Source organism: Nomascus leucogenys, chromosome X (assembly GCF_006542625.1).
Source record: "Nomascus leucogenys isolate Asia chromosome X, Asia_NLE_v1, whole genome shotgun sequence".
Taxonomy (NCBI): domain Eukaryota; kingdom Metazoa; phylum Chordata; class Mammalia; order Primates; family Hylobatidae; genus Nomascus; species Nomascus leucogenys.
The window spans coordinates 41,390,316-41,415,929 of record NC_044406.1 but is presented as its reverse complement, the minus strand read 5'-3'; the positions used below and the strand labels follow the sequence as shown (position 1 = coordinate 41,415,929).

Here is a 25,614-nt window from a genome sequence, read left to right as displayed (position 1 = left end):
CAATTATGTGGTCAATCTTAGAATAAGTGCAATGTGGTGCTGAGAAGAATGTATATTCTATTGATTTGGGGTGGAGAGTTCTGTAGATGTCTATTAGGTCCACTTGGTCCAGAGCTGAGTTCAAGTCCTGAATATCCTTGTTAATTTTCTCTCTCGTTGATTTGCCTAATATTGACAGTGGGGTGTTAAAGTCTCCCACTATTATTGTGTGGGAGTCTAAGTCTCTGTAGGTTTCTAAGAACTTGCTTTATGAATCTGGGTGCTCCTGTATTAGATGCTTATATATTTAGGATAGTTAGCTCTGCTTGTTGCACTGATCCCTTTACCATTATGTAATGCCCTTCTTTGTCTTTTTTGATCTTTGTTGGTTTAAAGTCTGTTTTATCAGAGACTAGGTTTGCAACTCCTGCTTTTTTTGCTTTTAATTTGCTTGGTAAATATTCCTCCATCCCTTTATTTTGAGCCTATGTGTGTCTCTGCACATGTGATGGGTTTCCTAAATACAGCACACCGATGAGTCTTGACTCTTTATCCAATTTGCCAATCTGTGTCTTTTAATTGGGGCATTTAGCCCATTTACATTTAAGGTTATTGTTATGTGTGAATTTGATCCTGTCATTATGATGCTAGCTGGTTATTTTGCCTGCTAGTTAATGTGGTTTCTTCATAGTGTTGATGTTCTTTACAATTTGGTATATTTTTGCAGCGGCTGGTACCGATTTTTCCTTTCCATATTTAGTGCTTCCTTCAGGAGCTCTTGTATGGCAGGCCTGGTGGTGACAAAAATCTCTCAGCATTTGCTTGTCTGTAAAGGATTTTATTTCTCCTTTGCTTATGAAGTTTAGTTTGGCTGGATATGAAATTCTGGGTTGAAAATTATTTTCTTCAAGAATGTTGAATATTGGCCCTCACTCTTTTCTGGCCTATAGGGTTTCTGCAGAGAGATCTGCTGTTAGTCTGATGGGCTTCTCTTTGTGGGTAACCCGACCTTTCTCTGGCTGCCCTTAACATTTTTTCCTTCATTTCAACCTTGGCAAATCTGATGATTATGTGTCTTGGGGTTGCTTTTCTCAAGGAGTATCTTTGTGGTGTTCTCTGTATTTCCTGAATTTTAATGTTGGCCTGTCTTGCTAGGTTGGGGAAGTTCTCTTGAATAATATCCTGAAGAGTGTTTTCCATCTTGGTTCCATTCTCCCTGTCACTTTCAGGTGCACGAATCAAATGTAGGTTTCATCTTTTCACATAGTCCCATATTTCCTGGAGGCTTTGTTCATTCCATTTCTTTCTTTTTTCTCTAATCTTGTCTTCACACTTTATTTCATTAAGGTGATCTTCAATCTCTGATATCCTTTATTCCACTTGATTGATTTGGCTACTGATACTTGTGCATGCTTCACGAAGTTCTCATGCTGTGTTTTTCAGCCCCATCAGGTCATTTATGTTCTTCTCTAAACTGGTTATTCTAGTTAGCAGTTCCTGTAACCTTTTATCAAGGTTCTTAGCTTCCTTGCATTGGGTTAGAACATGTTCCTTTAGCTTGGAGGAGTTTGTTATTGCCCACCTTCTGAAGCCTACTTCTGTCAAATCATCAAACTCATTCTCCGTCCAGTTTGTTCCCTTGCTGGCGAGGAGCTGTGATCCTTTGGAGGAGAAGAGGCATTCTGGTTTTTGGAATTTTCAGCCTTTTTGCGCTGGTTTTTCCTCATCTTCGTGGATTTATCTACCTTTGGTTTTTGATGTTGGTGACCTTCGGATGGGGTTTCTGTGTGGACGTCCTTTTTGTTGATGTTGACACTATTCCTTTCTGTTTGTTAGTTTTCCTTCTAACAGTCAGGCCCTTCTGCTGCAGGTCTGCTGGAGTTTGCTGGAGTTCCACTCCAGACCCTGTTTGCTTGGATATCACCAGCAGAGGCTGCAGAAAAGAAAAGATTGCTGCCTGTTTCCTCTGAAAGCTTCGTCCCAGAGGGGCACCGACCAGATGCCAGCCAGAGCTCTCCTGTATGAGGTGTCTGTTGACCCCTGCTGGGAGGTGTCTCCAAGTCAGGGGGCAAGGGGTTCAGGGACCCATTTGAGGAGGCAGTCTGTCCCTCATCAGAGCTCGAGTGCTGTGCTGGGAGATCCGCTGCTCACTTCAGAGTCAGCAGGCAGGAACGTTTAAGTCTGCTGAAGCTGTGCCCACAGCTGCCATTTCCCTCAGGTGCTCTGTCCCAGGGAGATGGGAGTTTTATCTGTAAGCCCATGACTGGGGCTGCTGCCTTTCTTTTGGAGATGCCCTGCCCAGAGAGGAGGAATCTAGAGAGCTTGTTCTACATTTTGGAAAGTATTGTCATTGGTGTTGTCTTTTTTTTCTTTTGCCAGTTTGTTGTTAGGTCTTTTTAACCTTGCTTTGCTGTTTGTTGTGCCAAACATAAATTTTAAAATTTTTAGCTACTAACAATTTATCATCTTGTTTTGAAAGTTTTTTTTCCTTCTGCAAAATTATAAAAATATTCTTTTATCGTTTGTCTGGTATTTTCATGGTTCCATTTTAAATTCAAATCTTGGATCCATCTGTAATATACTTTCATGTAAAAGTAAGGTAGATTATAATAGATCTTTTCTATTACACTTTAATACAGAGGCATAGGGAGGAGAAAGGAGAGTTTATGAGAATGTTGTATACCTGGGACGAGTGAAATATTGACAAATTGTGGAGTCAAAGGGCTGTCTTCTCTTTTCTCAGTGTCCTCTCTGGATGGTACCCAAAGAAAAGTTTAAGTCAACTGGAGGTATGCCAGCTAAGGGAAAAATATGTTTAAAAATTTTTGGAAAAATCACAACTTTTACTCAGTAAGTTTTTGTTGTTGATGATGTGAAAAGCTAGGAAAAAATAGGAGAAATGAAATTGCTTCTTTTGTGATTTTTGTGTTGCTGTTGTTTTGGTGGATAGACCTTTTCCTCTCATGACTAAAGACTTATGGTGACTTGTGTTAATGCTACATTTCCTTTATGTGCATCCCAGTGGGATACTTGTCTATAATGATGACCTTTACAAGAAGATGCTCATTTACTTAGTGAACAAATATTTTTCAGTTATCTATCAAGGAGGCAGATATGGGGTGGTGGTTATGTTTGTCCTCTGGAATCAGACTACTTGTGTTTAAATTCCAGTCTGATCACTTATTAGCTGTGTGATCTTGGGAAAGTTACTAAACTTTTCCATGTCTCAGGATCCTCATCTGCAAATGGGGATATTAATACCTCACAGGATTTTTGTGAATGTTAGAACAGTTTCGAACATATAGTAAATAATTTATAAACGTGAGCTTTTGTTAATGCTTATCAGTGGAGATAGAGCATAACATGTATGGTCCTACTCTTTATGAACCTTGCATTCTTGAGAAATTAAAAATTACAAATTGCAGTATTATTCCTTAAAAAGTTAAGGGGCTGAGTATAATGGAGTGGGAGAAGAATCCTCCTTTAAATAACATGGGCAGGGAAGGCCTCTCTGAAGAGGGGCCATTTAAGCTGAGACTTGATCCTTGAGAAAAAACTTGCAATTTTAAAAACAGAGGTAAGAATGTTCCAGGCTGTGGGAACATCTTGTACAAAAATACCAGGTAGAGAGAGTTTGGTAAATTCAAATATTTGAAAGAAGACTATTATGGTTGGAGAGCAGGGAATGCGAAATGCAGTTTATGAAGTGAGGTTGATGAGGTAGGCAGGACCTTGTAGACCAGGGTAGGTAGTTAGGATTTTTATTTTAAATTCTGTGGGAAATTACTGAAGAAGGAAGGGACACGATACCATTTTTCTTTTGTAAAAAGATGGCTCTTGTTGTTGTGTTGTATTTGTATCAGAGAAAGGTAAATTTTGGAAACGGGAAAAACAGCTTTGAGGCTCTTGAGCCAAATGAGAGCCTAGGTGGCAGTGAAGATGGAGAGACATTGATGGATATAGATATATTTTGTGGTCAAATCAACAAAGGTGATGGAAAAAAGTTAGAATCATAGACGATACCCAGCTTTCTGGCTTCAATAACAAGTTTGATGTGGTATCAATTTCTGAAAGGGGGGATACTGAGAAAAGGATCAGGTTTGGGGAGGGCCTTGACAATTCAAAGTTCTATTGTGAACATACTGCATTTGAGGTGTCTATTAGACATCCAAGTGGAGATGTGGAGTAGTAATTTGGATTCATGAACCTGGAGTTTAGGGCCAGCTTTTAGATGATATTTAAAGTCATGTATCTGGATGAGATAACCTAGGGAGATTAAAAAGAGAAGAGGGCCTGGGATTATATATTATATATTATATATATTATATAATATATATTTTATATATATATACACATATGTATTCTAGTTCCTGGCACAAAGCAGGTGATCAATAAATATTTGTTAAACAATTGAACTAATGTATGAATGAAATGAATGAGATATTGAGCTATTAGCAAACTACAGTTTTGTCATCTGTAAAATGACAATAATACAAGTATCTTGTTTTTGGACAGGATTTAAAGCAATAAAAAATTTTATAGTGGGTAGCACGTGCTGAATTAACTTAACTACTATTAGCTCTCTGCACTTCGGGTGCTCATTCATAAAATAGGGGCAGTAACTTCTGCCTTGCTTCCTCCACAAGGCTATTTGTGAAGCCTGCAGGAGTTAATGCTTGACTCTATAAGGGGTTATTAATATTAATGTTTTAATAGACCCGTACCTGCATCATACAGCTGCTCTGCTCTTCCCATCCTCTGGCAAGATTATTTAAATGAAAACGCGTCTTTTATTTTATTTTTTTGAGACAGGGTCTCAGTCTGTCACCCAGGCTGGAGAGCAGTGGCACAATCATTGCTCACTGCAACTTCTGCCTCCCGGGCTCAAGTGATCCTACCACCTCAGCCTTCCAAGTGGCTGGGACTATAGGTACGCACCACTACGCCCCAACTAATTTTTGTATCTTTTGTAGAGACGGGGTTTTTTCATGTTGCCCAGGCTCATCTCCAACTCCTGTGCTCAAGCGATGCGCCCCAACTTGCTCTCCCAGAGAGCTGGGAGTACAGGAGTGGGCCACCGCGCCTGGCCAAAAACGCGTCTTTAAAGAGACCCGATACTCCCTGCGTGTCAGCCCAGCCTGGTCCAACCAATTATACTAGAAACAACACCCTACTGCGAGGTCCTTCAGAGGCAGAGTTGGATTTTAAAATACCCAGCTCCACCCCTTCCTGTTAGGCTTTCGCGTGTCGCAGCTGTGCACGCTGATTGGTCCTCTGCTGGCCAATCACCACTGTACTTCATGACGGCTGTAGTTTTCAAAATCCCAACTGGGCTGGTGGAGGGGCGCAGGAGTCAGGTTGAGACTGACTCGAGTCGCTATAGTAAGGAGCTCCGTTCATTTCCTTGGCCTCTCCTGGTATAGGGGTGCATCGATGGTCTTTGCTGTCTGTCTTCAATCTCGGTGTGAGGTAGGCGCCTTTGGGCAAGTACTGCTGGCTCCAGCGTCCAGCTCTGTCGCCTGCCAGTGGGTCCTTGGGCGTCACTCCAGCCCCTTGCTGAATTCTGTTGCTGGGATGTGCGGCGTTCCTGTAAGGAAACTTTTCAATCTCCTCTCGATCAGCAGCCTGTGGAGTGAGCCCTGTACAAGGTTGGGCAGGGGGAGTGTTTGTTAAGGAGTGAGATGGCAAAGCAAACGAGACTGGGTCCCAGCTTTTAGATGGAGCAATTAGTACACGTGCCTGAATCAGAGTACTTTTACAAAACGTCTTTTCACAAGTGAAAGTGTGCAGGATTAATTTCATCTACAAGTGCAGAGGGATCAGACATATTTAAGTCATAAAATGCTACTTGCAGCATGTCTTTTGAGCTACAGGTTGAAGGATATGAAGGGAGGATGGACACACGTATCCTCACTCTATTGTTAACCTTTTATCTTCACTGGCTCTTTTCTGTTCCCACCGGCAACCACCTTCAGCTTTGGCTTTCTCACCACCCTCTGCTACGCTTAGAATCGTAGAAGATCAGAGGTAGAGGGGACCCTAGAACAGCGGCGCCTAAATCTTAACGTGCATAGAAATCACCTGGGAATATTGTTAATTTGCAGATTTTGATTTGATGGGTCTAGTTTGGGGCCTGAGGTTTTAAATTGCTAACAAATTTCCAGGTGATGCTAATATTGCTTGTCCATTGACCACATTGAATAGCGAAGAGGTTCCACCGCTTCGTTTTATTGGGTGGGAAAACTGGGTCCCAGAGAGGGAAAGGGACTTGCCCAGTGTCACCCAGCCAACTAAGAGCAGGGCCAAAACTAGACCTTAGGCATCCTTCCCAGCCCAGTGCTGTTTTATTGACACAATGCTGTGTTCTCTCCCCAGAGCCTTGCTGTCTGTAACCTCCCTTTATATAAAAAATGAAGTTGCTACTACTTCTTGTAGACTGTTTTGATCAGCTTAGCCCTGCTGCCCCTGTGTTGGTTTCAGCACCAGCCCTGGGAGGTCCAATGGAGTCTGCAACACTTGCCAGTGTGTATGTAGGGGAAATGGAAAGTCTGAAAAGGGGAAAGGATTCTAATTTTCTTGCCCAAGGCTCAGGGTTCTGTAGGTGGCAGAAGTTGAGAGTGTTTCTCAGAGAGTGTCCTTTTATGAAAGGATCTTTTTGATAGTGTCAATCCCCTCTCCTCCCCTTCCCCCTGGGAAAATTAGTTTACCTAAGTCAGTGCATCTGTCCCTCAATGCAAATGATTAGTGTTCAGGATAATAAATGGGGTATATGACCATCATTTAAATAACCTATTTTCTCTGAGATTTAGTTAACCTGTATGTTACCAGCTGAGAGTTTTCTAGCCTGTGGACTCCGTATTTCTTTTTCCTTTTAAAAGGTAAAGGTTTCAGAGTGTGAGCCTTTGGTCATCCATAAAAAAAAATTTATGAGGTGTAAATAATAATAGTGGAGTAAGTGATTTTCATACAGTGCAGTTAAGGGTGGGTGCACCCAATTTAGCTTTATTGCTGCTTGGCTGAGGTTTGAGGAATGAGATGGAATATAGGTTTGGATTTGATAGAAGAAGAGGGGAGTAAGGCAGTATTTATTAAATACCTGCCATGCATCAGGTTTCGTACATGTAAATTTGCATTTGAGCCACACAAGTCCTCTGCAAGTAAGTGGTATTATAACTGTTTTGAAAATGAGGAAACTGAGGCTCAGAAATGCTAAGTTGGCTGGCTTAGAAGTCCAGTTATTCAAACTCCAAGACCTGTGCTCATTCTACCTCCTCATACTGTGGCCTTTCACTGTTTTGGAATGTTTTTGAGTGTGATCAAAGAGACGTCATGGTATTTTAGAAATTGCCCTGGAAAAAGCTGGGCAGCCTATGCCCCTTAATAGTTTGTCCTGGGTAGTAAGTTACTTACTTCATCTGAGACTGTAAAATAGAATTGTACCTGCCTTGCTTAGCCTCATGGTTTTGTTGTGAGAATCAACCTTGGTAACATATGTGAATGCATATACTTATACTGGCTTTTCCTCACCTACAAAATGTTTCATCCTTCTCCATCCAAAGCGAAACCCAAATCAGCCTTTCTCCTTTCTTAAACTTTCCCCTCAAGCTGCAGACTTTTCTGTTTCCTTTTCTTACCAGCCTGGTCCCAGCCTAGCTTTTCAGCCTCATTCTAACCCCTCCCCAGCATGTTATTTATGCTCCCTACTCCAGACAACTAGGACATCCCTGAACTCTGTATGTTCATGCCTCTGCCTGGGCTCAGGCTTTCTTTGCCTGGAAACCTCCCAGTCAACTTGGGAACCTGTTTGTCATTTTAAGTCCTGATCACATGTTACTTCCTTTGTGAAGCCTTCCTCCAGCCCCTGTCCCCAACAAGATTACTGACTTTCCATTATGTTTCTATAGCACTTAGTTTGCGCTGCTATAAAGTGCCATGGACTGGGTGGCATTTAGTTCTCACAGTTCTGGAGGCTGGGAAATCCAAGATCAAGTTCTTACGTCAAATGATTTTTTAATAAGTTAGTTTATTTTGCTATAATCTCATCTTTTGAATTTTTTGTTCCTTCCAGGTGTCTGGAACTGGATTACAGTTTCTTCTGATTGAACGCAGCCTTTGAATGCTGCCTGGCCTATCACGAATACATGTGTGTGCAGTTATTGTTTTCTCTGTAGGGTCATAATTGCTTTGCCAGGACCCCATGCCTTTTAAAGAACATTGGCTCTACCAGCTTGCCTCCATACTATATGAGCTGTCATGTTCTTCATTGTTTTCAATGCAAAACTCCTATGTAATTTGTCCCCAGTGTTGCTAGGCCTAAACTAGGGGCTAGACAACATCCCAGCGTTCACAGAGGATGGTAGGCACTGTGCTTGGCTTTTTACATAAAGTGTCTCATTTAATTTGAACAACACCCTGCAGAGGTAGGTATACTTATCTCCATTTTACAGATGAGGTAACTGAAGCCCAGAGATTTTAAGTCAGTCACTTGCCTGAGGTTAATTGTGATAAAACCAAGATTTGAATCCAGATCTGCCCAACATCAAAGTCTGTTTTCTCCTAGGGATGCTATAGATAGACTGGGTTTTCTCAAGAATTTTCAGAGAATTTATGGTGTTTCTGGTGAATGGTGTTAAAGAGCCTCTTTCTGATTGCAGCCCTGTCTTGGACAAGACGCAGCTGAATCTAAGAGATGCTACTTCCACTACCACCCCAGAGCTCCAAACCTGTGCCTAAGAAATCTCAGTCCAGCAAAATTGTGCCCAGTCATCATGACCCATCTGAAAAGGTTAGAGCAAGCTGTCTTTCCCAACAATATCTTTGGTAGTCTCTTCCTGTGTTGGCTCAGTACCTATTCTCACCTGTGAGTCTTTTGAAATATGTCTGGTTTAACCTGAGAAAGTGGGGAGGGGTGGCAGCCCTTGTAGTTGGAGAATGCCAGCAAATTAGAACTCGGGGAGAAAGTATGGACTCTTCTTTCCCATAAATGCAGGGCTCAAATGAAGGCCACCCTCCATAACCCTCAAAACTGAACAACACTCAGTCCTCATTAATGATCATGTCTATATTCTTACTTTCTCTGAGAAGCTCCAAGCACCTTGCTGAAAGACTGTTTGGTATATTCTGGGGAGAGTGTGAAGATTATATCAGCACATATATTATTATGCTTTTTATAGCTATTAAATTTGAAGAATGGGTATATTTTGACTCTGCTGTTTTGACTTTATTGATAGTTTGATGTTCTAACCTTAGGATATTCTGTGCTCATCATCATACATATTTTAATCAGAATTATACTAGCACTGATGAATTGGCATCAAGAGAGTATTTCCTGGAGCAAAACATCATTAGGTGAATTTAATTTCCTTGATTGGTTTTCTCTGAGCACAGATAAACATTTTCTAATCTTGTTTATTTTACTAAAATGATTTTCACGGAGGTGCCAAATTTTTTCCTATGTAAGTTTTTCGTGAAAGATTTGATATATTGATCAGATTGTTGTCGACATCAAATTTTCGGATTAGTGTTCTGCCATTATAACTTTTCTTTAGTGGCAATTATTTTTCCAAAACCAACTTTCTTGGAGTACATTTTGCAAATTAAGTTTTATTGAGTTCAGTTTCAGCTATAATTTTATTTGGGGTCAATTATTTCTACCAGTAATATTAAATAGGAATTGGATAACAGTTTATTTCTTAGCTAATTTCTGAGAAAATAATGTTTCATTTTTGGCTAATTTCTAGTAGGATTATTTATCATCAGCTAGATGAAAGACTAATAGCTTACTTATGTCTTGGCTTAATCAATTACAAAATGGAAGTAATTCTTCTCAGCTTGGTTTGTTTTGTTTTGTTTTGAGATGGAGTCTCGCTCAGTCACCCAGGCTGGTGTGCAGTGGCACGATCTCGGCTCACTGCAACCTCCGCCTCCCGGGTTTAAGCAATTCCCTGCCTCAGCGTCCTGAGTAGCTGGGATTACAGGCGCCTGCCACCATGCCCGTCTTATTTTTGTATTTTTAGTAGAGACGGGGTTTCACCATCTTGGCCAGGCTGGTCTTGAACTTCTGACCTCGTGATCCACCCGCCTCGGCCTCCCAAAGTACTGGGATTGGGATTACAGGCCTGAGCCACTGTGCCTGGCCCTCATCTCGTTTTTTTTTTTTTGTTTTTTGGTTTTTTTTTTTGTTGTTGTTGTTTGTTTGTTTTTTTGAGACGGAGTCTTGCTCTGTCACCAGGCTGGAGTGCAGTGACACGATCTCAGCTCACTGCAACCTCTGCCTCCCAGGTTCAAGCAATTCTCCTGCCTCAGCCTTCTGAGTAGCTGGGACTACAGGCATGCACCACCGTGCCCAGCTAATTTTTGTATTTTTAGTAGAGACGGGGTTTCCCCGTGTTGGCCAGCGTGGTCTCAATCACTTGACCTCATGATCCATCCGCCTCAGCCTCCCAAAGTGCTGGGACTACAGGCATGCGCCACCGCGCTCAGCTAATTTTTGTATTTTTAGTAGAGACAGGGTTTCCCCGTGTTGGCCAGAATGGTCTCAATCACTTGACCTCAAGATCCATCCGCCTCAGCCTCCCAAAGTGCCGGGATTACAGGCATGAGCCGCCGCGTGCGGCCCCAGCTCTTTTAAGATTGCTGTCTGTGCTGGATTGGTTTATTGTGTCATGAATCCAATTCTGGTAACTCACTGTGCCATGTATTAAGTGTTAATGGTACAGCTGAAGAACAGAGCAAATGGTCTGATCCCAGTGTCCTGCTTCACATTATAACAACTCTCTGATACAGGTAGGGCAGATTTGTTCTCAGAATTTCATAAGGGCAGTCTGAGACTTAGGAGATTTTTACCACATAAAGCTGTTAGGGGGTAGAAGACTCCTATAGTGTGATTTGCCCTAACCTCTAACCCTATAGAGATGGTCTTACTCATTTGGGAATGGGGTAAGGCAAGCACAGATACAGAATATGTGGGGAAAAAAAGCCCCTTCTGCTTCAAAATATTCATCCCCCTTCCCTTCCCCGGCCCCTCCTTTATATATACTAACAATCAGAGATTAATCTGGATTACTAAACTTTGTTTTTAATATAAAATTTTCCTTGTGAGGTTTACAATCATATCAGACTACATTATTTTAAATACTATTTCTGCCCATTTACAGTTCATACGAACTTTTAAAAAACATGTATTGTCTTATTTAATCTTCAAGGACTGTAAGGCAAGTTATCCAGCTTTACTGATAAGAAAATTGAGGATTAGAGATTAAGTGACTTGTCCAAGGTCAACAGTTAGTAAAGAGCTGATCCTGGAGCAGTATCTAGATGTGTGTGCTGTTATCCTTACTGGTAATGTCTTTTAAAACGGGTCCCCAACCCCTGGGCCACGGACCAGTACTAGTCTGTGGCCTGTTAGGAACCCAACTGTACAGCAGGAGGTGAGCAGTGAGTGAGCAAAGCTTCATCTGTATTTATAGCCACTCCCCATCACTCATATTACTTCCTGAGCTCCACCTCCTGTCAGATCAGCAGTGGCATTAGATTCTCATAGAAGCATGAACCCTATTGTGAACTGCGCATGCGAGGGATCAAGGTTGTGCACTCCTTATGAGAATCTAATGCCTTATGATCTGTCACTGTCTCCCATTTCCCCCAGATGGGACTATCTAGTTGCAGGAAAACAAGCTCAGGGCTCCCACTGATTCTACATTATGGTGAGTTGTATAATTATTTTGTTATATATTACAATGTAATAATAGATGTGCACAATAAATGTATTGTGCTTGAATCATCCCAAAACCAGCCAACCCCAGTGTCCGTGGAAAATTTGTCTTCCATGAAACCGGTCCCTGGTGCTAAAAAGGTTAGGGACTGCTGTTTTAAAAGCTGCTTAACATAAGAGACCCTTAGATATTTGTTAAATTATTAAACTGATCTACCTGAAAAAGCTGCTTAACATAAGAGACACTTAGATATTTGTTAAATTATTAAACTGATCTACCTGAAACATCTATATTAAAGGAATGACTAGGAATGGTAGGGGTGGTACTGGTCTACCTTGGATAGGATAACTGTAAGTATGAGAGAAGTAAGAGGAGAAATGAGCTTTACTGAGCTATATTTTGCCCATTTTGTGAGTTACACTGAAGGTCATCTTGCCTCTTCATAGACTTACCCCATTATCAATGTCTACCACCTTTAGGGACTTAATAAACAGCTCTGAGTGCCAGAATTTCCTTTTGTTATAGTTTATTTGGGTTTATTATATGCATCCTCAGTTACTTTGAGATTCTGGAGTTCCCCTGAGCCCTAAAGAGGACCCAAAGTCCCTGAAGAGACTCTTCACAATTGGATATATTCGTTTACCTCTTTTACTTTTTTAGACAGGGGAGAATTGCCAAACGAAGATATCTCCATCTTCACTTCAGGAGTCTCCATCTTCACTTCAGGGAGCACTCAAAAAGAGATCAGCTTTTGAAGATCTCACTAATGTGAGTATGCTAGTCCAATTCTTTGCTATGGTTTTGCATAAGGCTTAGACATGCTGTTTCTTGAGGGACCTTTCCGCTTTACCAGACCCTCTCTGGAATGTTGACAGCAAATTTTATTTGGGACCAATGACCCAGTTTCAGAAACTGCAGGGGCTCTGTTCCTGGCACCTACCATCTGGAGCAATTGGTGGAGTTCTCTGGAAGCAGCAGACAGTGATTATCAGATATGAAATTGCAGATAGCTATGAGAACTATGGAATTTTGCATTTAGATAAAGTCCAGAGGTGACTGTCCAGGCCTTCGAGGTAAGTATTTTGGTGGAATCATTGTAGTCTAGTGCAGTGTTTATCAATTCACACATTATGGACATTCTGAGCAGGACAATTTTTCTGTTGTGTAGGACTGATCTCAACTAGCACCCCTGGTCCTCAGGCATTAAATTCCACCAGCAGCCCAGTCATAGTGATAATCAAAACTGCCTCCAGATATACAGAACTGTTGAGAACCATAGTTCCATGATCCAGTCTTTATGAAGATCTAGAAATTCAATTTTGGCTAGAATTCTCTCAAGTAACCTCCCTTCTGGTATTATTAAGGTACCAGTAAAAATCAGAATTAATAGAATGTTGTTAATCGAATATAGAATCAGGCCAAAGGCAATCTTTGTCTTAGAAAATAGTAATAACTGATACATCTACTGGGTGCTTACCATGTGTCAGGCACTATGCTAAGCATGTTATCCTGCATCAGCTCACTTAATCCTCATGTAATCCTATGAGGTAAATACTATAATCTCTTCTTTATAGATGAGGACTTCACCAATGTTGGTTTTGAAGTCTGTATTATCTAGGCTATAGATTATCCTCGTGAACTATTCTTGCCCTGCATTATGTAGTATACTTATGTAGCTACCAGAATACTTGTATCTACTAAATAGTGTTTTACTCCCTTGGGCATAATTGGATAAGCATTGGTAAAGTTCTTTCCTTTAGCTCCCTGCTCTTTAGTTTCTGTATGGTCACCTTTCTGCAAATACAATCTCTTCCCTATACAGATTACAACATGGTTTTTTAAGTTACAGCTTTCTGCATAATTTCAGATTTACTATCAATTGGTAGAAAGAGCCCCTTCCCACACACACACTTGTACGGTTAGATTAATTTCCTGACTTATTTAACCATGGATACAGAATTTGGCTGAAATAAGATAGCCACAAATCAGGAGCAGATGCAGCCTATCTTAGTGTAACTTCCCTTGGCCCCTCCAAGTCCCTGATGGGAGTACAGTGACACTGTGAAAGGAAAGTGTCTTAGTCCATGTGGGCAATTATCACAAAACACCTTAGACTGGGTAACTTAAAAACAACAGAAAGTTATTGCTCACAGTTCTGGAGGCTGAAAAGTTCAAGATCAAGGTGCTGGCAGATTTGGTATCTGGTGAGGGCCCATTCCTCATGGATGACATCTTTTGCCTGTGCCCTCATGTGGCGGAAGAGGCAAACAAGCTTCCTCGGGCCTCTTTTATAAGGGCACTAATCCCATTCACAAGGGCTGTGCTCTCATGACTTAATCACTTCTCAAAAGGCCTATTTCTTAATAGCATCACATTGGAGATTAGGTTTCAACATAATGAATTTCAAAGGGACACAAATATTCAGATCACAGCAGTAAAGTATCACAGCGCATGAGAAACTTTCTTGTGACGTCTCAGTCCCTTTTTTCATGAGTTTATCTTACCATTCACAAAGAACAGATATACATGAACTGTATCAACAATGGGAAATCCATGCAGGTATCTAGGACCCTCCTGATTCTCCAGCTGAATTGAGCATCCGTTTGGCCATATCCCCATGGGGTTAAGGGGCAGGGGAGCAAGGGATCTCTGAGTAGAGTCTCTGCTTCTAGCTCTCTAGCTGCTCAGAAAGCCCATTTACCATTTGCACTCAAGTTCTGAAGATTTACCTTGGTTACCTTGAATGGTCTTTGGTGCCTTCCAGAGACAGTTCCATCATTACAATGTACCTAAGCCATTCCTAGGGTTGGACATTACTGCAGATATCTGAGCTCATCTATTTGACAGTTGAGGGCTCCTTTCTCTCTGGGTTTTGGAGGTTCCCTATATGATAATTTGCTTCTTACAGTCAGTATTATTAGGTCTCCATGTCTTCATCCCTGTGTTCTTCTCAACATTTGCCACAGTGAGATCCTGGCCTGCCAAAAAGAGTTAATCTGTTTTAATTAGTTAATCTGCTGTGAGTTTTTCTTTTCCTCTCCCTTATCATTTCTAGCATGGGAAGGACTTGTGATATTTAAGAACTGGTGCTAAGCCAGTAGACAAGGAGATAGGGCCTATATCCATGTTTGCCTAAATGGTTTTGTGTAAGTAGAACTTTCATTTATTTTTATTTATATACGTTATTTTATTTATTTTTTTGAGATAAAGTCTTGCTCTTCTGCCCAAGCTGGCATGATCACAGCTCACTGCAGCCTCAGCCTCCTGAATAGCTGGGACTACAGGTGCTTGCCACCATGCCCAGCTAATTTATGTATTCTTTTTGTAGAGATGGGATTTTGCCATATTGCTCAGGCTGGTCTTGAACTCCTAGGCTCAAGCAATCCTCCTGCCTCAACCTCCCAAAGTGCTGCGATTGTAGGTGTGAGCCACCACACCCAACCTTCACTTCTATTTTCCTATTTTATAGTGAAAGAATTATGGGGAAGTACAAGTAAAGGTCCCCTTGAGCTTAAACTTGAAAATATCAGTGCTTTGTGCCTGCATGTATGGCAAGTAGAGAGTTTCATCCTGGGAATTATGATCTCCACCTCTTTCTTGCCATGAATGTGCCTGTTTTCCCATTCTGAATCTTGATTGTACATATAAGGAGTTTGCAAAACTTCAGGTGAAGTTAAAATGGTGACTGTGCCAAGCTCTTTGAAAAGCAGAGGTAGATGACTTGAGGTCCTAAGAAAGAATTTCCTATTGGACTGTAGTTGTTTGTTATGATCTGATGATACAAAGACATACTTTTTTTTCTACATTTAATTTGGAAATAACTTCAAATTTATGAAGTGTTGCAAAAATTAAAATTGTACAAAGAACACCAGTATACCCTTTAATAGATTACTTATTGTTGACATTTTGTCCCACGTGCTTTCTCATTTGCTTGTATATGTCATGCTCCCTTTACCCCTAAGTACAGTGTGTATTTCCTAAGAATAGGGAAATTGTCTTATATAACCACAATACACTTATCAATTTTCTAAATTTACATTGATATAGCAGTTTTGTGTAATCAGTCATCTATATTCCAATTTTGTCAGTTGAACTTATAACAACCTTTATAGCATGTTTTCCCCTCCAGTAAAGGATCCAGGCTAGGATCATGTATTGTATTTACTTGTCTTTTTAGCCTCTTAATCTGGAACATTTCCATAGCCTTTTTTTTTAATGACGTTGCCATTTTTGAGGATACAGTCCCACCCAACTCCCCACTTTGTAAAATAGAAAAAGTCCTCATTTTGATTTTGTCTAATGTTTGCTTGTGACTAGATTGATACATTCTTGGCTAGGATACTGTGTAGGTGATGTTCTTGCTATCCTTCTCAAAGTATCATATCTGGAGGCACAGGATGTCTGTCTTTCATTGATGATGTTAATTTTGATCACTTGTTCAAGATGTTGCCTGGTTTTTGTACTGTATCATTATCGTTTATCTTTTTTCTCTTGCAACTAGTAAGGAATCTGTAGGACATACTCTACAAGCATGAGCCTTCCCTTCTCCACTGTTTATTATCAGTATGGACTCATGAATTCATATTTTCCAGAGGTTTACTGTTCATTATTATACTTTATTTTGGTGCTCAAATTGCCCCATCTTTGGCCAGTTAGGAGTGCCTTCAATCTCACTACCGTGTCCTTGTGACATGCTCTCATAATTTTTTGAGCATTTTCTTTCCAGCTTAAAAAGATGTTCCAGACTCATCTTATGTCTCCTTTGTCCAAGCCCTGGAGTCAATCATTTCTCCAGAGTTCTGGTTCCCTTTAGTGGGGAGTGATATTAGATACCAAGATCTTGATGCTAGATGTCCTATTAGGGTGTCTGCTTTTTCTGCCCATTCTGCAGACAGGGCTAGGAAATATCTGTATTTTTATATATACAAATGTGTACTTATACATTTGTCTGTATATGCAAATATATGTGTATAACTGGTTCAGTCTTGGGAGGGTGTATGTGTCCAGGAATTTATCCATTTCTTCTAGATTTTCTAGTTTATGTGCATAGAGGTGTTTATAGTATTCTCTGATGGTTGTTTGTATTTCTGTGGGGTCAGTGGTGATATCCCCCTTATTTCTGACTGTGTCTATTTTATTCTTCTCTCTTTTCTTATTAGTCTAGCTAACAGTCTGTCTGTTTTATTAATTTTTTTTCAAAAAGCCAGCTCCTGGATTCGTTGATTTTTTTAAAGGTTTTTTTGTGTCTCTCTCTCCTTTACTTCCACTCGAATTTTGATTACTTCTTGTCTTTTGCTAGCTTTGGGGTTTGTTTGCTCTTGGTTCTCCAGTTCTTTTAGTCATGATGTTAGGTTGTCTATTTGAGATCTTTCTAGCTTTTTGATGTGGGCATTTAGTATATGTACACACATATACCTATTTAGGAAATCATGAATTCGTGCAGCTTCAATTTCAATACATAAAATTCTTTCTTGGATTCACTAATCTTTATTTGTATGTTCTATAATGAGAACCCTGGCTCTCAAGAACATCAACACCTTTACTTAATACTGTAATACAGCTAAAAGAGTTTCAAAATGGCTTCATCCAAACCACTATAATAAACAAACCTACTAAAAAGAGTTCCAGATTTATTAGCAATATCTAAAACCCCCTGAAGACCTATCCTAATTGAGGATGTATACTTTGAAGGTGGTAGTCAAATACTATTTATAAGTGACTTGGATTGGTTATTTCTGATCTTTTCTTCTGCTTTCTTTTTTCCTTTAATGTAGTTATGGTACTTATTTGAAATATAATTAGGTTCATTTGTGTCATTTAATTTTTTAATTTTTAAAACTTTTTTGAGACAGGGTCTTGCTCTGTTACTCAGTCTGGAGTACAGTAGTGTGGTTGAAGCTCACTGTAGTCTCAACCTCCTGGACTCAAGCGATCCTCTTACCTCATTCCCCCCAAGTATCTGGGACCATAGGCACGTGCCACCACACTGAGCTTTTTTTTATTATTATTATTTTGTAGTGACAGGGTCTCCCTATGTTGCCCAGGCTGGTCTTGAACTCCTGGGCTCAAGTGATCCTCCCACCATGGCATCTCAAAGTGCTGGGACTGCAGGCAAGAGCCACTGTGACTGGCCTGTTTGTTTCATTTTAAAGACATAACTTTAAGTGTATTTTTAGTGACATTATTAACAGTCCCATGATCTTTCCTACTGTTTGATAGTGTTAGTCAGGATTAGAGTCTGTGGAACTCCCCAAAGCCCTGAGTTAAATAAATGCCACTTAGTGAGATGGGATAGATATATCATAGGTAGTATGTAGTGTTAGAGGTATATCCTGAAGAGGCACACCCAGACAGCAAAGTCAATCATACTGCCTTTTTTCCACTCTGAAAATCTTATGAGGTCAAAGTGGAGTATGATGTTAACACAGCATCTTTCCAGTTATGGGCCAGCTAGTAGGCCTGGCATAGAGCACAGAACTATATCCTGTATCTCTTGGAAACACGTAGGGCTGCTAGTTAGCCAACATATACCAGTACTACTGCACTGGTTGTTTGATGCTAGCTTCCACCGTAATTGGTTGGCCCAGTGCCATACTGGTTGTGAGATGTTTGGATTATCACTCCTGGGAACACCCAACCAACTTATGTGGGTCAGGACTTTCCTATGAGAGCCACCTTTTAGGTAATTTGTGGTTTTCTTCATTTTCTTGCCTCCTTCTTCCCCTGCCCCCCAACCCACCTTTTTTTTTTTTTTTGCAGGCTTCTCAATGTCAACCTGTCCAGCCCAAGAAAGAAGCCAATAAAGAGTTTGTAAAAGATGTTTCCAAGAATATAAACAGGAACACGTGTGCTCTTGGACTGGCCAAAAAGAATAAGCGGAATCTGAAATGGTGAGTGAGAGGGGACTCAGAGGGCATTATTTTAGATGGTAGAGTATGTGACATCCTTTTGTCCCCATTGAGAACATATTTAGCGAGCCACAATGGTGACTACCACATTAACCCTGGGTGCTGAGGTGGGCTCAGCTGTGGTTGCTGAAGAATTACAGGCCTCTTCTGTCTCTTCTCTTTCATAATGTGTGTGCATATTGAAAGAGCTGTTGTCATTGGAAAATTTGCCAAAAGACCTTGTGCTCATCTTTTCCTGTCTTTTAGTAATTCAGTACCTGTTTGAGCTAGTCTGTGCTTTATAGTGTGGAGACAACTTAACTTTTCAGGGATTCTCAGCAGCTGACTGGTAGCTTGCCAGTCTGCTTATTCCATTAGAAGCTTTAGGGGAGGTTTGTCCCTTGTTATTGGAGATAAATTACTATCTCCCTAGAGCAAAAACATGTGGTTTTCAGCTGTTACAGGTACCGTTCACAGGTTCTACAAGTACAGATGCACATTCCCATTTAGGATTGGAAAAATAATTTACCTCTGGGAAGACTTTATCCCCTCCTCATTCCAGTGGGAATTATTCTTCAGGGATTGACTAATCTGCATCTGAATAGATTAGATAGCTGGCTATTACAGGGCTACAGTCAATCATATTGCCTTTTTCCCCTCTGAAAATCTTATGAGGTCAAGGTGGAGTGATGTTAACACAGCATCTTTTCAGTTATTTGCTAGCCAGAAGGCCTGGCACAGAGCACAGAACTACATCCTCTATCTCTTGGAAACATGTAGGGCTGCTATTTAGCCAACACATAGCAGTACTATTGTACTGGTTGTTTCATGCTAGCTTCCACAGTGATTGGTTGGTGCAGTGCCATACTGATTGTGAGATGTTTGGATTATCACTCCTGGGAACACCAAAGGGTAAGCTAAAAAGATTGAGTAACTCTAGAAAATAACATGCACAGTTCACAGGATATTTTGCTAATTACCCAGCAGAAAGAAGATTAGCATTTAGCCTTACTTGGTTTCCTGCTGAAATGGAATTCTGGAGTTTGCATGCATACTTTGACCTTAATTCTCTGCATTATTTTCTTTTGAATTTCTTTCATCATTCTGACTTTTTTTATGTTTCTTTTTTTGTTTATTATTATTATTATTATTATACTTTAAGTTTTAGGGTACATGTGCACAACGCGCAGGTTTGTTACATATGTACACATGTGCCATGTTGGTGTGCTGCACCCAGTAACTCGTCATTTAACATTAGGTATATCTCCTAATGCTATACCTCCCCTCTCCCCACACCCCACAACAGGCCCCAGTGTGTGATGTTCCCCTTCCTGTGTCCATGTGTTCTCATTGTTCAATTCCCACCTGTGAGTGAGAACATGCAGTGTTTGGTTTTTTGTCCTTGCTATAGTTTGCTGAGAATGATGGTTTCCAGCTTCATCTATGTCCCACAAAGGACATGAACTCATCATTTTTTATGGCTGCATAGTATTCCATGGTGTATATGTGCCACATTTTCTTAATCCAGTCTATCATTGTTGGACATTTGGGTTGGTTCCAAGTCTTTGCTAATGTGAATAGTGCCGCAATAAACATACATGTGCATGTGTCTTTATAGTAGAATGATTTATAATCCTTTGGGTATATACCCAGTAATGGGATGGCTGGGTCAAATGGTATTTCTAATTCTAGATCCCTGAGGAATCACCACACTGACATCCACAATGGTTGAACTAGTTTCCAGTCCCACCAACAGTGTAAAAGTGTTCCTATTTCTCCACATCCTCTCTAGCACCTGTTATTTCCTGACTTTTAATGATCGCCATTCTAACTGGTGTGAGATGGTATCTCATTGTGGTTTTGATTTGCATTTCTCTGATGGCCAGTGATGATGAGCATTTTTTCATGTTTTTTTTTGGCTGCATAAATGTCTTCTTTCGGGAAGTGTCTATTCATATCCTTTGCCTACTTTTTGATGGGGTTGTTTGTTTTTTTTTGTAAATTTGTTTGAGTTCATTGTAGATTCTGGATATTAGCCCTTTGTCAGATGAGTAGGTTGCAAAAATTTTCTCCCATTCTGTAGGTTGCCTGTTCACTCTGATGGTGGTTTCTTTTGCTGTGCAGAAGCTCTTTAGTTTAATTAGATCCCATTTGTCAATTTTGGCTTTTGTTGCCATTGCTTTTGGTGTTTTAGACATGAAGTCCTTGCCCACGCCTATGTCCTGAATGGTATTGCCTAGGTTTTCTTCTAGGGTTTTTATGGTTTTAGGTCTAATATGTAAGTCTTCAATCCATCTTGAATTAATTTTGTATAACGTGTAAAGAAGGGATCCAGTTTCAGCTTTCTACATATGGCTAGCCAGTTTTCCCAGCACCATTTATTAAATAGGGAATCCTTTCCCCATTGCTTGTTTTTGTCAGGTTTGTCAAAGATCAGATAGTTGTAGATATGCGGCATTATTTCTGAGGGCTCTGTTCTGTTCCATTGGTCTATATCTCTGTTTTGGTACCAGTACCATGCTGTTTTTGGTTACTGTAGCCTTGTAGTATAGTTTGAAGTCAGGTAGTGTGATGCCTCCATCTTTGTTCTTTTGGCTTAGGATTGACTTGGCGATGTGGGCTCTTTTTTGGTTCCATATGAACTTTAAAGTAGTTTTTTCCAATTCTGTGAAGAAAGTCATTGGTAGCTTGATGGGGATGGCATTGAATCTATAAATTACCTTGGGCAGTATGACCATTTTCACGGTATTGATTCTTCCTACCCATGAGCATGGAATGTTCTTCCATTTGTTTGTATCTTCTTTTATTTCATTGAGCAGTGGTTTGTAGTTCTCCTTGAAGAGGTCCTTCACATCCCTTGTAAGTTGGATTCCCAGGTATTTTATTCTCTTTGAAGTGATTGTGAATGGGAGTTCACTCAGGATTTTGCTCTCTGTTTGTCTGTTATTGGTGTATAAGAATGCTTGTGATTTTTGCACATTGATTTTGTATCCTGAGACTTTGCTGAAGTTGCTTATCAGCTTAAGGAGATTTTGGGCTGAGACAATGGGGTTTTCTAGATATACAATCATGTCATCTGCAAACAGGGACAATTTGACTTCCTCTTTTCCTAACTGAATACCCTTTATTTCCTTCTCCTGCCTGATTGCCCTGGCCAGAACTTCCAGCACTATGTTGAATAGGAGTGGTGAGAGAGGGCATCCCTGTCTTGTGCCAGTTTTCAAAGGGAATGCTTCCAGTTTTTGTCCATTCAGTATGATATTGGCTGTGGGTTTGTCATAGATAGCTCTTATTGTTTTGAGATACATCCCATCAATACCTAATTTATTGAGAGTTTTTAGCATGAAGAGTTGTTGAATTTTGTCAAAGGCCTTTTCTGCATCTATTGAGATAATCATGTGTTTTTTGTCTTTAGTTCTGTTTATATGCTGGATTACATTTATTGATTTGTGTATGTTGAACCAGCCTTGCATCCCAGGGATGAAGCCCACTTGATCATGGTGGATAAGCTTTTTGATGTGCTGCTGGATTCGGTTTGCCAGTATTTTATTGAGGATTTTTGCATCAATGTTCATCAAGGATATTGGTCTGAAATTCTCTCTTTTGCTTGTGTCTCTGCCAGGCTTTGGTATCAGGATGGAGCTGGCCTCATAAAATGTGTTAGGGAGGATTCCCTCTTTTTCTGTCGATTGGAATAGTTTCAGAAGGAATGGTACCAGTTCCTCCTTGTACCTCTGGTAGAATTCGGCCGTGAATCCATCTGGTCCTGGACTCTTTTTTGGTTGGTAAGCTATTGATTATTGCCACAATTTCAGAGCCTGTTATTGGTCTATTCAGAGATTCAACTTCTTCCTGGTTTAGTCTTGGGAGGGTGTATTTGTAGAGGAATTTATCCATTTCTTCTAGATTTTCTAGTTTATTTGCATAGAGGTGTTTGTAGTATTCTCGGTGGTGATATCCCCTTTTTCATTTTTTATTGCATCTATTTGATTCTTCTCTCTTTTCTTCTTTATTAGTCTTGCTAGTGGTCTATCAATTTTGTTGATCCTTTCAAAAAACCAGCTCCTGGATTCATTAATTTTTTGGGTTTTTTGTGTCTCTATTTCCTTCCATTCTGCTCTGATTTTAGTTATTTCTTGCCTTCTGCTAGCTTTTGAATGTGTTTGCTCTTGCTTTTGTAGTTCTTTTAATTGTGATGTTAGGGTGTCAATTTTGGATCTTTCCTGCTTTCTCTTGTGGGCATTTAGTGCTATAAATTTCCCTCTACACACTGCTTTGAATGTGTCCCAGAGATTCTGGTATGTTGTGTCTTTGTTCTCGTTGGTTTCAAAGAACATCTTTATTTCTGCCTTCGTTTCGTTATGTACCCAATAGTCATTCAGGAGCAGGTTGTTCAGTTTCCATGTAGTTGAGCGGTTTTGAGTGAGTTTCTTAATGCTGAGTTCTAGTTTGATTGCACTGTGGTCTGAGAGACAGTTTGTTATAGTTTCTGTTCTTTTACATTTGCTGAGGAGTGCTTTACTTCCAACTATGTGGTCAGTTTTGGAATAGGTGTGGTGTGGTGCTGAAAAGAATATGTATTCTGTTGATTTGGGGTAGAGAGTTCTGTAGATGTCTATTAGGTCCTCTTGGTGCAGAGCTGAGTTCAATTCCTGGATATCCTTGTTAACTTTCTGTCTCGTTGATCTGTCTAATGTTGACAATGTGGTGTTAAAGACTCCCATTATTATTGTGTGGGAGTCTAAGTCTCTTTGTAGGTCACTAAGGACTTCCTTTATGAATCTGGGTCCTCCTGTATTGGGTGCATATATATTTAGGATAGTTAGTTTTTCTTGTTGAATTGATCCCTTTACCATTATGTAATGGCCTTCTTTGTCTCTTTTGATCTTTGTTGGTTTAAAGTCTGTTTTATCCGAGACTAAGATTGCAACCCCTGCCTTTTTTTGTTTTCCATTTGCTTGGTAGATCTTCCTCCATCCCTTTATTTTGAGTCTATGTGTGTCTCTGCCCGTGAGATGGGTTTCCTGAATACAGCACATTGATGGGTCTTGACTCTTTATCCAATTTGCCAGTCTGTGCCTTTTAGTTGGAGCATTTAGCCCATTTACATTTAACCTTAGTATTGTTATGTGTGAATTTGATCCTGTCATTATGATGTTAGCTGGTTATTTTGCTTGTTAGTTGATGCAGTTTCTTCGTAGCCTTGATGGTCTTTACAATTTGGCATGTTTTTGCAGTGGCTGGTACCGGTTGTTCCTTTCCATGTTTAGTGCTTCCTTCAGGAGCTCTTTTAGGGCAGGCCTGATGGTGACAAAATCTCTCAGCATTTGCTTGTCTGTAAAGTATTTTATTTCTCCTTCACTTATGAAGCTTAGTTTGGCTGGATATGAGATTCTGGGTTGAAAATTCTTTAAGAATGTTGAATATTGGCCCCCACTCTCTTCTGGCTTGTAGAGTTTCTGCCGAGAGATCAGCTGTTAGTCTGATGGGCTTCCCTTTGTGGGTAACCCGACCTTTCTCTCTGGCTGCCCTTAACATTTTTTTCTTCATTTCAACTTTGGTGAATCTGACAATTATGTGTCTTGGAGTTGCTCTTCTCGAAGAGTATCTTTGTGGCATTCTCTGTATTTCCTGAATCTGAAGGTTGACCTGCCTTGCTAGATTGGGGAAGTTCTCCTGGATAATATCCTGCAGAGTGTTTTCCAACTTGGTTCCATTCTCCCCATCACTTTCAGGTACACCAGTTAGATGTAGATTTGGTCTTTTCACATAGTCCCATATTTCTTGGAGGCTTTGTTTGTTTCTTTTTATTCTTTTTTCTCTAAACTTCTCTTCACGCTTCATTTCATGCATTTCGTCTTCCATCACTGATACCCTTTCTTCCAGTTGATCGCTTCGGTTACTGAGGCTTGTGCATTCATCACGTAGTTCTCATGCCATGGTTTTCAGCTCCATCAGGTCCTGTAAGGACTTCTCTGCATTGGTTATTCTAGTTATCCATTCATCTAATTTTTTTTCAAAGTTTTTAACTTCTTTGCCATTGGTTTGAACTTCCTCCTTTAGCTCGGAGTAGTTTGATCTTCTGAAGCCTTCTTCTCTCAGCTCGTCAAAGTCATTCTCCGTCCAGCTTTGTTCTGTTGGTGGTGAGGAGCTGTGTTCCTTTGGAGGAGGAGAGGTGCTCTGATTTTTAGAGTTTCTGGTTTTTCTGCTCTGTTTTTTCCCCATCTTTGTAGTTTTATCTACCTTTGGTCTTTGATGATGGTGACGTACAGATGGGTTTTTGGTGTGGATGTCCTTTCTGTTAGTTTTCCTTCTAACAGTCAGGACCCTGAGCTGCAGGTCTGTTGGAGTTTGCTGGAGGTCCACTCCAGACCCTGTTTGCCTGGGTATCAGCAGCGGGCTGCAGACCAGCAGATATTGGTGAACCACAAATGTTGCTGCCTGATTGTTCCTCTTGAAGTTTTGTCTCAGAAGAGTACCCAGTCGTGTGAGGTGTCAGTCCACCCCTACTTGGGGGTGCCTCCCAGTTAGGCTACTCGGGGGTCAGGGACCCACTTGAGGAGGCAGTCTGCCTGTTCTCGGATCTCTAGCTGCGTGCTGGGAGAACCACTACTCTCTTCAAAGCTGTCAGACAGGGATATTTAAGTCTACAGAGGTTATTGCTGTCTTTTGTTTGTCTGTGCCCTGCCCCCAGAGGTGGAGCCTACAGAGGCAGGCAGGCCTCCTTGAGCTGTGGTGGGCTCCACCCAGTTTGAGCTTCCTGGCCGCTTTGTTTACCTACTCAAGCCTGGGCAATGGCGGGCGCCCCTCCCCCAGCCTCGCTGCCACCTTGCAGTTTGACCCCAGCCTGCTAGCAATGAGCGAGGCTCCATGGGCGTAGGACCCTCCGAGCCAGGTGCGGGACATAATCTCCTGGTGTGCCATTTGTTAAGCCCGTTGGAAAAGCACAGTATTAGGGTGGGAGTGACCCGATTTTCCAGGTGCTGTCTGTCACCCCTTTCTTTGACTAGGAAAGGGAATTCCCTGACCTCTTG

General features: G+C 40.7%; 1 protein-coding gene across 2 annotated transcripts in view; it reads left to right on the top strand.

Annotated features, from left to right (window-relative positions):
• The window catches only part of CCNB3 (cyclin B3), an 88,752-nt gene that overhangs the window by 9,199 nt on the left and 53,939 nt on the right, over window positions 1-25,614 (top strand). The window contains exons 2-5 of one of the 2 annotated variants that reach the window (XM_003276862.3): window positions 8,048-8,122; window positions 8,634-8,764; window positions 12,354-12,461; window positions 18,453-18,583. In XM_003276862.3, the coding sequence (XP_003276910.1) occupies window positions 8,669-8,764; window positions 12,354-12,461; window positions 18,453-18,583 (335 nt within the window). In that variant the 5' untranslated portion in view covers window positions 8,048-8,122; window positions 8,634-8,668. Of the gene's footprint in view, window positions 1-8,045; window positions 8,123-8,633; window positions 8,765-12,353; window positions 12,462-18,452; window positions 18,584-25,614 lie in introns of those variants that run through there. The other variant, XM_030806884.1, reaches the window with a different exon arrangement.